This window comes from Gekko japonicus, unplaced genomic scaffold (assembly GCF_001447785.1).
Source record: "Gekko japonicus isolate JY-2015 unplaced genomic scaffold, Gekko_japonicus_V1.1 scaffold188, whole genome shotgun sequence".
NCBI classification, from domain to species: Eukaryota; Metazoa; Chordata; class Lepidosauria; order Squamata; family Gekkonidae; genus Gekko; species Gekko japonicus.
This window is the reverse complement of record NW_015163098.1, coordinates 1,037,063-1,051,647: the sequence shown is the minus strand read 5'-3', so window position 1 is coordinate 1,051,647 and position 14,585 is coordinate 1,037,063. Positions and strand designations below refer to the sequence as shown.

Genomic DNA, 14,585 nt, shown 5'->3' with positions numbered 1-14,585 from the left:
GTTTTCCATTTTCTACAGAACTTCACCTAGAAATCAGTGTATTTCCATGGACCACTTTCTTCTCTAAGGCATTTGAAGTGTGCTATGATGGATCCATGCTGCTTAAACACTTCATGATTTCATGGGGAAAGGGAGCACGAGCATGCTGATCATGTACAGCTAGGTATGCCACTGCTGCCTCACAACTGAAATGTTCAACAGACATTGTTAAATGCTGTCTGTTAGACCTGTCTCTCATAATCTGTCACAGGCCTACTGATTGCTCATCTTTTTTTTCTACAGACAGACCTTGCTTTGGAAAAGCCACATTTAACACATACCTTTTACTTTTTACCTGTCTGCATTGCATCTTGCTGTACACACACAACTCTGTCTTGTGTACATAGCTGTGTTTAGGCAGCGACTAAGCATAATTGTACTCAGTTGTACCGGGCCCTGACCACCATGATGAATCTGTGAACATGGCTGGCACATGTAGAAAACTGCGTAGGCTTCATCCACAATTGGGAAAGCTGTGAGGGTTCATAAGCAGTGCAATTGAGCCTGCAAATATGTAATTTAGCTCTGTGCACAGTAGGGTGGGCAGGTGGGTACCATACTGTTTTTCTGTATGCAGAATCCTTATACACATGCTGTATATTCAGGGCTGCAGTTGTAAGGTATTCTGTGTGAAATGGCCTCAGTGAAGAATATACATGTCAATGCATTTGATTTTAGTTACTGTGAACTCCCTGGCATCTTTGCCAAATCCTTGGATTATACTATTTTAGGCTACAGGTGGAATAGCATGTTTGCATGTATCTCAGTGCAAAAAGTTTCTTGCACATTAGACTAGCGTTTCAGAAAGAGAGGGTTTAACTTACTGCAGGGAGTTTCTGGTCCAGAGCCCTTGGATATGAGATCCCTGTTCCATTCTGAGTGGTAGAGTCCAGCACAGATATTGCTGAGCATGTAACTTGGGCCTTATTAGAAAGTGCGGTACCCATAGGAGACTCCTACTGCTTGTGCAGTTATCATGGCTTTCCCAGACCAGTTCTCTACTGGAATACATATGATGTTCACATGTCTTCCTTGGGTATCTGCTCAGGTTGCTTTTGCTGGCACGTATAACAGATGTGGGGTTGCAGTACAGATAGTCAAAGATGAACAAAAATACTGCAAGATGTGCAAACAAGTAATAATTGATTATTAAAGGCTATAAGTAATCAGCAATTACAAAAGTACAAAATAACAGTAATCTAACAATCATTTTTGTGTAATTAACAGATGATGTGACGAAATTCTCCGGAGTCAATTAGCCCGCATTTTACAATATGGTCTGATAAATACCAGGAATGTATACTACACTCTTTTGTGAAAATCGTTGAATCCATTTGGAATGTCCAGTGAAGACACATCTTGATGTTGGAAGAAGTTCTTACAAAATGGAACATCGACCCCGGAGAATTTCGTCACATCATCTGTATTTTGTACTTGTTCGCACATCTTGCAGTATTTTTGTTCATCTTCGCTTTTGCTGGCAGACAGGTCAGAATACCCCACCTGCAGTGAGGACTTAATTGGAGCAAAACCATTGGTCCCTGCCCCTCCTTTGCCCATAGAATTGGCCATCCCCTGTATGAGGGTGGGCTGGAGAATGCAGTATGTGAGTTGCCAGACTGAACATCAGGGACAATTGCCCAGAGTCTCCCCCCCTCCCCCCGGACACAGTAAACTGTGTGTGGGGAAAGGATGGGACTAAACACTATCACTTATTTGAAAAGGGGGGCTAGGGAGCCAAGTTTTCATTTGTTGAACAGTCATCATTGGCTAAAATTGAAGATGAGTGTGGGTTTCTAGGCACAACTTTATAATGCCTCAAAACTGATTTCAAGTGTATCTTCACCTAACATCTGCATTCTCATCACTAAAGGCTCATGTGTTAATATATTTTTAGATGGTAAAGTCTTACAGAATAATCTAGGCTAGAAGGCATTGCTTCCGAGCAAAGCTGCTACTTTTTAATGTTAGCAGTTTTTATTTAACTGAAGACTTCTTGGAATTTTTTATATGAACCATGTCGGTCTTTCTGAACTACATTTTGTTCTAAGTCCTTGGGGTATGATGTCATTTGAATTACAGATTAATCAAAGATGTATAGGAAGTGGGCATGTTTCAACAATAACAGCTAGAGTGCCAACAATGACTTCATCAGACCTTTCAACATTAATTTTGTGAGCTGCAGAAATCTTACAAAGGTCCCCAAATCAGAAGATGATCTTCAAGTCAGTAAAGGTTTTATTGGAGCCATGTAATTAACAAGAAAAACACAGCCCAGTTGGAAATAATTTTAGCATGATGATCAAATACAACAGCTCTAAGAGAACTGAGATGATAATTACATAAGCAGATTTAAAAGTTTTCAGCTGTCTTCTTCTTGGAACTGACTTCAAACTAAATGAGCTGGAGAGGGTGTTTGGAGGCTTTTCTTAAACTGACACCTTATTCTTGCCTTTAGGATAATTTTAAACTATAAATCCTGGAAATGTCTAAAGTTACATTTCAGGACAAGCTGATGATTGGCAGGAATAACTGATCAAGATTACTGTACCATAGCTGTGAGTGAATAATTCCTAGTAGTACAAGCAGGGGGAGGGGGGCGGCAGGTGTGTAGAAATTTAAAACATTGAACATAGTGGTTTCAGTAGTGCTCTTCCTCTCTAAAATGTACGTATGTGTCACCAAGGCCCAGACTATTTATTTATTCAATCTATACCCCACCCTGTCCCACAAGTGGGCTCAGGGCGGCTTACAACATGTAGTCCATAAAACAATAAAACAATGGCATGATAAACAATATCGACAAACCCCATGCCTCCTATCAGGTGAATATAGGTGCTCCAGTGCCCAATAATAGTATCTGCCAGCAGGCACTGGGAAAGGGGCCATAAACACGGGAGGCCAGAATGGTTGAACATCCATCACGTCAATCAAAAGCCTGGCGGAACAGCTCCATTTTACAGGCCCTGCAGATCTCTAATAGGTCCCGCAGGGCCCTGATCTCAGCTGGGAGCATGTTCCACCAGGTTGGGGCAAGGGCTGAAAAAGCCCTGGCCCTGGTTGAGGCTAAGTGGACATCCCTCAGGCCAGGGATCACCAGGAGGTGTTGATCAGAAGTGTATAAAGCTCTCCGGGGCTCATATAGGGAGAGGTGGTCCCCTAGGTATGATGGTCCCAGGCCACGTAGGGCTTTAAAGGTCAAAACCATAACCTAGAAACTGATCCGGTATTCAATTGGCAGTCAGTGCAGTTGGCACAGCACCAGCTGAATGCGTGCCCGCAGAGGTGTCACTCTTAGCAGGCTTGCGGCTGCATTCTGCATGTTCCCATCTAAGAGCACCTCACTCAAGTACCATCTTGTGTTATGCCTTTTAACCTCTTAGAAATGAAAGAAGCACTGCAGATTTTCTGCTGGAGGTTGTTTCATAGGACAAGGTCTTACAGTGAGGGAACAGCCACCAAAGCCGGATATAATTGGTCATTATGAGGGCTAGGGCTTTTTCAGTGGCGACTCCACACTGGTGGAATGAGCTCCCGGGGGACATCAGGGCCCTGCGGGACCTTTTACAGTTCTGCAGGAAAACTGGTTATCCCAGTCCTCTAACAGCTCATCCAGCCAGCCACCAGGGGGCATTGGATCCTGCAGAGCTTCCTGAAGCCAACTAGGGTCCACTTGGCTCTGTGAGCGAACATAAATGCGCTTGCTGCCTAAACAGGGAAGGCATGGCATGCTCAGCTGGACCTTCAGGGCGAAGTTGGTCAGACCATGGAATGACATCTGTAGTTATCAGATCGACATGTATCCCCATCCCAAAAATCAAATCCAGTGCGTGGCCCACTTGGTGCGTGGGAGTCGATATAAACTGGGAGAATCCCATTGCCTCCATGGACGACACTAGGTCCCTGGCCTGGGAAGATGCTGCATCATTGGCATGGACATTGAAGTCACCCAGGACCAAAAGCCTGGGATATTCCAATGTCCAGCCTGAAACAGCATCTAACAGGTTGGACAGGGTATCCTGCCAGCGCATTAGATGTCAGTACACCAGCCATATAGCCAAACTCTCCTCAACATTACACGCTAGGCCTACACATTCAATGCAGAGATTGCTGGGGCGGGGAGCGACCCGAAGGAGCAAAATTAACAGATAAGCAGAGCCTCCACCTATACATTCGAGACTGGTGAAAGACTGAGAACCCGGGTGCGGTAAGCTGGTTCAAGGCTACAGTTTCACCATCCCTCACCCAGGTCTCAGTCACACAAGCCAGGTCTACCCATGACTCTGTGAGATAGTCACGGAGCACATCAGTCTTATTATTGATAGAGTTAGCATTAAATAATACCAATGCCAGAGAAGGGTAAGTTATCCTAGCCCCACAACCACCAACTCTCAGGATGGGACGTAGGTGGGAAGGAGTCTGAGCAGTCCCATATCTCCAATTTCTTCCATTCCAATTAGAGGAATAGCACCTACCCCATAAACACTGGTATTCCTGGCCCTTGCATGGCCCCCCTTCATCAGTGCTGCCAACCCCAATTTACACTTTCCAACAGCCAGCAGGCTGTAACTACCCAATTCTAAAACCCACACAGCTCGTCTCAGACTATCTAGATACATACCCCAATTCACCCTCTATCTGGTTAACCCTCTTGTTACAGCAATAACCCTGTTGAATTAACAGAACAGTACAATTCAATATAATCAAATCCAATATTTTGATCTAATTTGGTTACGAAACCAATTCAATTCAGTCGGTGGGGGAAAAATGTAGGTCAGGGAAATGTTCATCTAAATTAAATTCATTAATACATTACCCTCCCTCCAACCTTCCCACCATATATATTTATCTAATAACTGATCAACTAATATAATAAAATATCCAATTTAATCAATTTAAATACAACAAAAATGAATCAATCAAATTAATCAAACTAAGGTTAGTCAACAGAGGGCATAAACATAAAACCAGAAGCCTAAAATATCTAATTTAATAAACAAATTCTACATGGGGTAATTCCTTCACATCAGACCTGTCCCGCAGTCACTATAGTCTATTCATCCTTGGGTCACAGCATCTCTCGACCCCTGATGATTAATCTAGAAGTCAGTAGTGCAGCATAGCAGCTGCAACCAGCCCAGGGGTCTTCTTCCACAATTGCCCATTTCTCAAAACAAGGAGCAAACCAATTGTGCACCTCGCAAGTATCAACAGGAGCAAATCCTCATAACACGCTAGAGGCCACAGGATAGACGTGGACCCCAACCCTCTCACCAACTGCAACCTTTCTGACTCCAAGGTGCAGGTAGGTTAGACAGTCACAGATCTGCCACCTGTCTTGTCACTATTTATTTTATGAGACCCCTGACCTTTTTACACAGGTCTCAACTCTTTACCAGAGACACCACCAGACAGGGCAGCCCAGTTCCCTTTTCAACTGCTCCTCATTCACATATTTTCTTGAGCTAATAGGTTAGGTAACTAAATAACACTTCCTTTTCATTCTGCCACCATTTATATATGTCCAGGCTGAGGCCTAACTGGTTTCTGCATTTAATCTCTTCCCTTGAGACAATTCACACTCAGCAGGGATAAACCAAAAGGAGTGAACTTGTATTCAAAATCTTAAACAATACTGGGGGCTATAGGTATATAGATGCAATGTTTCTTAACACTTGAACTTTTCATCCCTAACTCCATTCTTCTAGTCTTCTCAGTTGCAAACTATCTTTCTTACAGCCAGCTTCTAACCCACAGACTCAAACCCATCTCGCTCTCATTGGTTGCACTCTGAGAGAGGTGGAACGGGACCTGTCCATCACAATTTCTAGAACTTCAGGATTGCTTTCTGCGCACTAACATGAAAAAAATAAATAGAACTGAGACATGCCCTCTTTCAAACTATTAATAACACTGATCTCAAGATAGCTTCCACAGAAAAAAGAGAATATGCCTCAAATGAACACCAATGTGTGATAAACAACTAATGGAAACACGAGTCTGGGTTCAGGTGCCTCTTGGCCCCATGAGATTGTTAGTGGCTTGAAGACAGATTCACAATCCAGCTAGGACAACATGTCAGCAGTAACTCCACATGGAAGGTGGACAAGAAGCTTGCAAGAATTAGTACAAAGGTAGGAATCTTTTTCAAGTTGCCATGAACTGTTAGATGTACCCATTCCTCAGATGAAGGTATTGCTTTCCATACTGTTGCAACTGAGGACAACCTTACACACACTTGTCAGGAAGAAGCCGCCCCTGAACCAGGTCATTGGTTCTGTTGACAGACACGAAACACCTTGGACTCCTTTTCTAAAAGAGAGTTACTAGGGAAGAAACTCTGATACCACTTATGTGTTCACAAGGCCTCATGGAACCCTTATATCAACATTTGAAACTGAACCTATTGCAGAGAATCTTACTGAATCCTTCAAGGCAAAGTCCTATCCAAAACAACTTTTAAAACCATTTAGGTTGCAGAAGTGACAGGAGTCCCATGGCACCTTTAATAATGTTTTAATTTTGCAAAAGATTTCTTGAACTACAGCTCAATTCTTCAGATGTCTTGCAGAGAATGATTTCTAGCTCACAGTCTACAATAGAATAAAAATTGTTAGCCCTTTAAGATAACAAGACTGCATTTTGTTTTTGCTGCAACCGACTAAAATGACTACCCTTCTGGAATTTGCCAGAATGGACAAACTGTCAGCAGAAATCATGACGACAAACACTAGCATGTAGGAGACAAGTATTTATTTGATTAATAACTTACAAAAATTGACAGGTTTAATTTATGTAAGGAGGGCTATTTTATTACACATTTACAGATTTTTTTTCACAATGTAATACATCAATATCTTGACAGTAGTAAAATAATAATTGGCACAGTTATAAATAATGTAAATTAAAAAAATCAAAATACTCAGTTGAAAACAGTGTTGCTCTGTTCTGCATATGAACTCTTTTTCTTAAAAAAAGGAAATCAGGAGGAGGGCACTGGGAAAGTTAAAATCTGAAGAAGTAAAATTAGCTTGTCTAGGGCAGAGAAAAATTTCTTGGCAGAAGAAGGCAGGTGCATAGATGGCTTTCTCATTAAGGTGGTTTCAGAATATATACCTTTGTACTTGTGGAGATACCTAGGACTGTGTAAAATTTTAGGTATCTCAAATATATAACACATTCCTCTAGGTGAAACTAGCGCTACTATTATATTTTCTTAGTTCTGCAATTTATAGTATACATTTTGTTTATCTTAAATGAAGTAGGATTCATTCATTGTTGTCAAGTAGGATTAGCAATTGTTAGTTTTATAAAATATCCATGTTGCATACATTACTTAAGTGGCCCAAAAAAAGGCCTGGTGCTATGAAATGTATTTACCAAATGCATAACTGACAGCTTTTAAACATCACATAAATTTTTCTGTGAAATCCCATTATATTGAATGTAAAACAAGAAATTAAAGCCCCTGCCCAAACCTTTTCTGGCTTTGAAATAAAATCACAAGTGATGGTATAAGAATAATATATTCTTGTTATATTACTAAGCTGTATCTGACAAAATGGCATAAGCGGTTCCCCCTCCCCTGCCCAGCTTTTCTCACGTCCCTCTCAAAAATAGTGTGCCATAAGATAAGGTTGAATTTTTCCAGTATTAAACATTCAAGTACACTAATCTTGCACTTCTGCAAATCTTGATATCTCATACTTGCAATCTGTGCACACCTGGCGATCAAAGAAACAGCCTAGAAGAAAAAAATTCTACTTGCAAAATACTGAACATCAACTATTTACAGTTTCACTGCTCCTCTTACTAAGGCAAGGGGCGGGAATACCACTAGATTGCTTTAATACCTGTAATCGGCACATTACAGGAAATGCTAGGTTTGCCAAGCATCAAACATGCAGTGAAGTTGCAGGGAACAGTGCCTATCAACAGCAATATTGATCATCACTAAAAAGCCCATTAGGTATTTTCCTACATTTTTGGTTGAATAAAATGAAATGAGCAGCTTTTAAATATTACTAACACACACACACACACACACTCACTCACAAAGAGAAAACTATCTGATAAATTATTTATATACAGATACACATTCTTTACACTGGTCTCTATCATCTGTATTAAAGCCCCCCCCTTCCCCAAATCCCCCTCACAGGATTCTCGAACCACTATGTTGCTACAGCACTGAGAGAACTAAACAGATTTTCAAGTCTGTCTGTAAACAATAGTTAAGAAAGCAATGAATAATTCACAAGTAATATATATAAATGCCATAACAGAAAATCAGTGCATCACATTCAACACCAGAAAGTTCCTCAGGAATGCAACTTCAGACCAATCCTTGGCTTCAAAATATAACTGAATTTGAGAGAACCCAGTTGGAGTGTTTTCTCACCTACTGACACGTCATATACTTCAAGAAGGCCTATTACATTTCCCAGTTATAATGTGCCACAAAGGAACCATAACTTGTTTTGGATTGAATTCCATCATTTTATGTGAAAAAAAGGAAAAGTTTTAAGTTTCTCGGTGTTTTAACTTTGTCAGCAATTGCATCCATTCTAATTAGTTGCTGTATCATTTCTTTGCATTGTGGAGAGTTTGTCTTTTCATTCTTTGGTTCCACCTGTATAACTTCTTGTCAAATTCTCGAAGTCTCCAATGACTGTATTGTGCAGGAGGACTGTTCTCAATATTTAGACACTGGCATTTCTTGATCACACATTTTAACTTTTCCTTTACTTTCTGCAGCATATTACATGAATTTTGTTTTGTGGTCTAATTTTAAGACTTATTTCTATGCACTTAAGTAGAGATTTATGTTGGACAGAAGACTTGTACTTCCTCTATGCAACTTTCCCCCCAGGAAATTATATCTTCACACAAGATTTTTAACGAGGAACTAACTATATCAAAAACAAGACAGCCCTAACATCTGACAGTCATTACATTTAGGGAACAGTTTTGTGATCAATAGCTTTGTGTCCCTCTTCAGCAACTTCACACTTTGCATTGGATCCCTAATAAAACCATATGATTCCATAACAGTGCTGAATGCCCATTCTTCAATGCACATAATACTATAGCAAATCTATACAAAAAATTCCATTAAAGGAAATATAATACAGTGATCTCAAAGTCTGACTGCTTTGTGAAATGTGACTTTAAATCCAATAAAATTGTTCCAACTATGAAATAAATATTTAATGTTCAGCATAGCATGTTTGTGTTTTAGCAATCTCATGCTCCATTGTGAAAGCGCTTAAAAAGAAAATTGTCGTGAATGTGGTGTTGTGAATAATTCTCATGGTAAGAATGGTTAAAATCCCTTTTTCTTCTTCCTCCTCTTTATCAGAATTGGCAGTTTATTCTGTCCTTTGTTTATATCTGTTAATAAACTGATGCAGAGAAGGTACCATTAGATTCATTGTTAGCTCTATTCATAGCATGCTACTGTCCGTGGATTCAAGAGAACCAATTTTCAGGCACCATTCAGATATGATATGCTCACAGGTTGGAGGTGGGTGTTACACTAGCTGGTAGCCATTTCCAGATGTTTGGTCGTATTCTATTGTATACTGCCTTGTCCAATCCACAATAACAGGACGAAAAAGACCACAGCATCTGAATTCAAAGAAGTCTATAATATTTCTTATACATCCATGGCTAAAAACAAAAACAAAGCAAAGTTACATAAATACCAGCAATATAGAAAGACAGTTCATGCAGCATCATTCATCTCTGTCCTCAATTATTGTGCTTGTTGCTAGTGATGAGGTCACTGATATCTATGGAAATGTCCACTACTATTGAGAACCAGGAAGATGTATGTATTTAAAAGTTATCTGCATCTCAAAATATGATTTGCTCAAAGCAGCTAACAAAAAAATCCCAAAGCGACAATTTATAATGAAAAATCACTACCCAACATACAGCAATAAAATAGGCTGCTTATAATAATACATTACATTTATCATACCTAATTACAAAAAAGAACAGAAGAGAACGTAAATGGGTCCACAAAACCCTAATGAAATACAAAGGTCTTCACCTGGTGCCATACTGTACAGGAAGAAGGAAAGATGCCATGACCTTTCGCTATCTGACAAAATTATCTGATGAAGGAGGCTTTGACTTCTGAAAACTTATAGCCTCAAAATATTGTTGGTCTCAGGTGCTATTGGACTCAAATGTAGCTGTTAACCTATCCCTAGTTATCATCCACCTCTCCTCAGATGGCATGGAGGTAGGTCTTCAAGGGGCAGGTCAGCGATCAGGACATGATAGATAAGCTAGCATTTCTTCTTTTATTTTGGACCCAGACCATTTAGAGTTTTATAGTTCAAAACCAGCACTCTACATTGTCAATAGTCAACAGAGTACAGAGCTGAGGCAGAATGATGACTTTTGAGAAGAGCACAAAATGCAAGAGTGGTGTGTCCAGGTCCAGCAGCCATCCCAGACTCTCCAACACCAACTGAGGGACATTTATTTATTTTTTTATTTATTCGAGTATTTCTACCCCGCCCTACCCCGCAAGCGGGCTCAGGGCGGCTTACAAGGGGCATAGGCCCATACATAACATTCAATAAAATCCAATAAAATCACAAAATACAATCAATACATACTGTTAATAATAATACTAATAAAGTGCTTTAAGTTTTTAAGTTCCAAGATGGTCTACAGTTGTCTCTTACAGGAAGTAACCCCTGCCAGCGCTAGGTATACTAATGTAATACCGGCAGTCTTAATCCAAGCTAATCGGCTGATCTTGCCGCCGTATAGTCCGTCTTGCCGCCGGGCCATCAAGGGCGATCCAACTTTGATGGTATTTCCACCGTTGGTAGTGGTGGAAGGGGGGGCAGGTGCGGCGGCCCCTACATAAAGGCCTGGTGGAAGAGCTCCGTCTTGCAGGCCCTGCGGAATTGCATAAGATCCCGCAGGGCCCTGATCTCTTCCGGGAGCTCATTCCACCAGGTAGGGGCCGCCACTGAGAAGGATCTAGCCCTTGTTGCAGCATATCGTACCTCTCGGGGATCCGGGGCCACTAAGCGGCTCTGGGTCCCCGACCGAAGTGCTCTTGGGGGTATATACGGGGAAAGGCGGTCCCTCAGGTAGGTCGGACCCAGGCCATATAGGGCTTTAAAGGTGAGTACCAGCACTTTGAAGCGGATTCGGTATGCTATGGGCAGCCAGTGCAGCGCCTTCAGCCCAGGCTTGATGTGCTCCCACCTGGGGAGGCCCATCAGCAGCCTAGCTGCCGCATTCTGCACCAGCTGCAGCCTCCGAATCAGCGACAAAGGCAGCCCCATGTAGAGAGCGTTACAGTAGTCTAGCCTTGAGGTGACCGTCGCATGGATCACTGTAGCCAGATCTTCACGGTCTTTTTTTCCGACCGGCCGCCCAACATCAGATAGAGCTGGGGGTCATATGCATACTGATGACAACCCAGCCCATACCTCCTGGCAATCTGGGCGAGAGGGCGCATATAGATGTTGAAGAGCATCGGGGTAAGCACTGCCCCCTGAGGAACACCACATTCAAGTGGGTGCCTCTGGGACTGCTGTTCCCCGATTTCCACTCTCTGTCCCCGACCTTGGAGTAAAGAGGCAAGCCATTGAAGGGTGAGTCCCTGAATCCCCACGTCAGCGAGGCGGTGGGTCAGCAACTGGTGGTCGACCGTGTCGAACGCAGCCGACAGATCTAACAACACCAGTGCCGCCACACCCCCTCGATCCAGATGCCTCCGGAGATCGTCAGTAAGGGCGACCAGCACTGTCTCCGTCCCATAACCAGGGCGAAAGCCGGACTGAAGTGGATCAAGGACAGAAGCGTCATCCAGAAAGCCCTGAAGCTGTGTCGCCACCGCCCTCTCAATCAATTTGCCCAAATAGGGCAAATTAGACACCGGCCGATAGTTGGCCAATTCGGTCGGGTCTAAGGTTGGTTTTTTCAGGAGAGGGCGGACCATCGCTTCCTTAAGTGCTTCCGGGAATCGTCCCTCCAAGAGGGACTTGTTAATAATCTCCCGAACAGCACCTCGAAACCCCTCGTGGCCCGCCTTGACGAGCCAGGAAGGGCACGGATCCAGGGAGCATGTGATTGGGCGCACAGTTCCGAGCAATCTGTCAGCTTCTTCCAGACTGAGCGGGTCAAAACATTCTAAACTCAACGAGGACGTGCAAGGGGCCTCAAGTTCGCTCACTGTTTCAACTGTGGCGGGGAGATCACGGCGGAGCACCGAGACTTTATCCGCAAAGTAGCTCGCAAAAGCCTCACAGCCTATAGCACAGCTTCTACAGGACCCAGAGAGCACTGAGATGACTGGGTGTCTATGTGTGACTGACACCTTACCTGAGAACGGGGTGGGGGATCTGGGAGTGCAGCTGGCTGCAGAGACAAGAGCCACCCAGCAGCAAAACGTTCAGCATCCCTCTAGGAATGGGGGCGGCAGCGGCTCTGATTGTGGTGGCAGCAAAAAGACAGAAAGCTCACCTAGGTTACAGAAGCTGTCCCAACAGAGCCAAGGGCCACTGAGGGAGGGAGCCACTTAAGAACATAAGAGACGCCAATGTTGGATCAGGCCAATGGTCCATCCAGTCCAACACTCTGTCACACAGTCCCATCCAGTCCAACACTCTGTGTCACACAGTGGCCAGAAATACCAGTGCCATCAGGAGGTCCAGCAGTGGGGCCAGGACATTAGAAGCCCTCCCACTGTTGACCCCCCCCCCAAGCACCAAGAAGACAAAGCATCACTTGCCCCAGAGCAATATCTATACCTTGTGGCTAATAGCCACTGATGGACCTCTGCTCCATATGCTTATCTAATTCCCTTTTGAAGCCGTCCATGCTTGTAGCCGCCACCACTTCCTGTGGCAGTGAATTCCATGTGTTAATCACTCTTTGGGTGAAGAAGTACTTCCTTTTATCCGTTCTAACCCGACCGCTCTGCAGTTTCATGGAGTGCCCACGAGTTCTTGTATTGTGAGAAAGGGAGAAAAGTACCTCTTTCTCTACCTGCTCTATCCCATGCATAATCTTATAAACCTCAATCATGTCACCCCTCAGTCGTCGTTTCTCCGAGCTAAAGAGCCCTAAGTGCTTTAACCTTTCCTCAAAAGGAAAGTGTTCCAACCCTTTTATCATTCGAGTTGCCCTTTTCTGCACTTTTTCCAAAGCTATAATATCCTTTTTAAGGTATGGTGACCAGAACTGCACACAGTATTCCAAATGAGGTCGCACCATTTGGCCTTCTTTATTGCAGTCACACACTGTCTCGACATTTTCAGTGAGTTATCCACTACAACTCCAAGATCTCTCTCTTGCTCAGTCTCTGCCAGTTCAGACCCCATCAATGTGTATTTATATTTAGGATTTTTGGCTCCAATGTGCATCACCTTGCACTTGGTCACATTGAACCCCATTTGCCATGTTGACGCCCACTCGCCCATCCTTGACAGATCCCCTTGGAGTGCCTCACAATCCTCACTGGTTTTCACCACCCTGAACAACTTTGTATCATCCGCAAATTTAGCCACTTCACTGCTTACTCCCATCTCCAAATCATTAATGAACAAGTTAAAAAGCAGTGGACCAAGTACTGATCCCTGCGGTACCCCACTGCTTACCACCCTCCACTGAGAAAATTGCCCATTTATACTCACTCTCTGTTTTCTATTAATTAGCCAGTTTTTGATCCATAAAAGGACTTGTCCTTTTATCCCATGATTTTTGAGCTTACTTAGGAGCCTTTGATGAGGAACTTTATCAAAAGCTTTCTGGAAGTCAAGGTAAATAATATCTATTGGATCCCCCTTGTCCACATGTTTGTTCACCCCCTCAAAGAACACTAACAGGTTAGTGAGACAAGATCTTCCCTTACAGAAACCGTGCTGAGTCTGCCTCAATAGGTTTTGTTCATCTATGTGCCTACTAATTCTTTCCTTAATAATGGTTTCCCCCAATTTACCTGGTATCGACGTCAGATTGACTGGCCTGTAATTTCCCGGATCTCCTCTGGAACCCTTTTTAAAGATGGGAGTGACATTAGCTACCTTCCAGTCCTCAGGAATGGAGGCAGATTTTAAGGAAAGATTACATATTTTTGTAAGGAGATCCACAAGTTCACATCTGAGTTCTTTCAGAACTCTCGGATGTATGCCATCTGGGCCTGGTGATTTATCAGTTTTTAAGTTGTCTATCAGTTTTAGGACCTCCTCTCTCGTCACCTCAATCTGACTCAGGTCTTTCAACACCCCTCCTGAAATCAGCGGTTCTGGAGTGGGCAAGCACTTCTCATCTTCCACAGTGAAGACAGAGGCACAAAATGCATTTAGCTTCTCAGCCATTTCCCTATCATCCTTCAGTACTTCTTTTACCCCTTGGTCATCCAAGGGCCCCACTGCCTCCCTGGCTGGTTTCCTGCTTCTAATGTATTTGAAGAAAGTTATATTGTTGGTTTTTACGTTTCTTGCTATATGCTCCTCTGATTTCCTTTTTGCCTGCCTGACCACAGACTTGCATTTTATTTGCCATAG

The 14,585-nt window shown here is 43.0% G+C and overlaps 1 protein-coding gene across 1 annotated transcript in view; it reads right to left on the bottom strand.

Annotated features, from left to right (window-relative positions):
- Positions 1-9,310: 9,310 nt before the first annotated feature.
- ZDHHC17 (zinc finger, DHHC-type containing 17) overlaps positions 9,311-14,585 on the bottom strand; it is a 91,738-nt gene continuing 86,463 nt past the window's right edge. Inside the window, exon 17 of the mRNA XM_015406662.1 lies at positions 9,311-9,711. Within this exon, the coding sequence (XP_015262148.1) occupies positions 9,573-9,711 (139 nt within the window). The 3' untranslated portion in view covers positions 9,311-9,572. The remainder of the gene's footprint in view (positions 9,712-14,585) is intronic.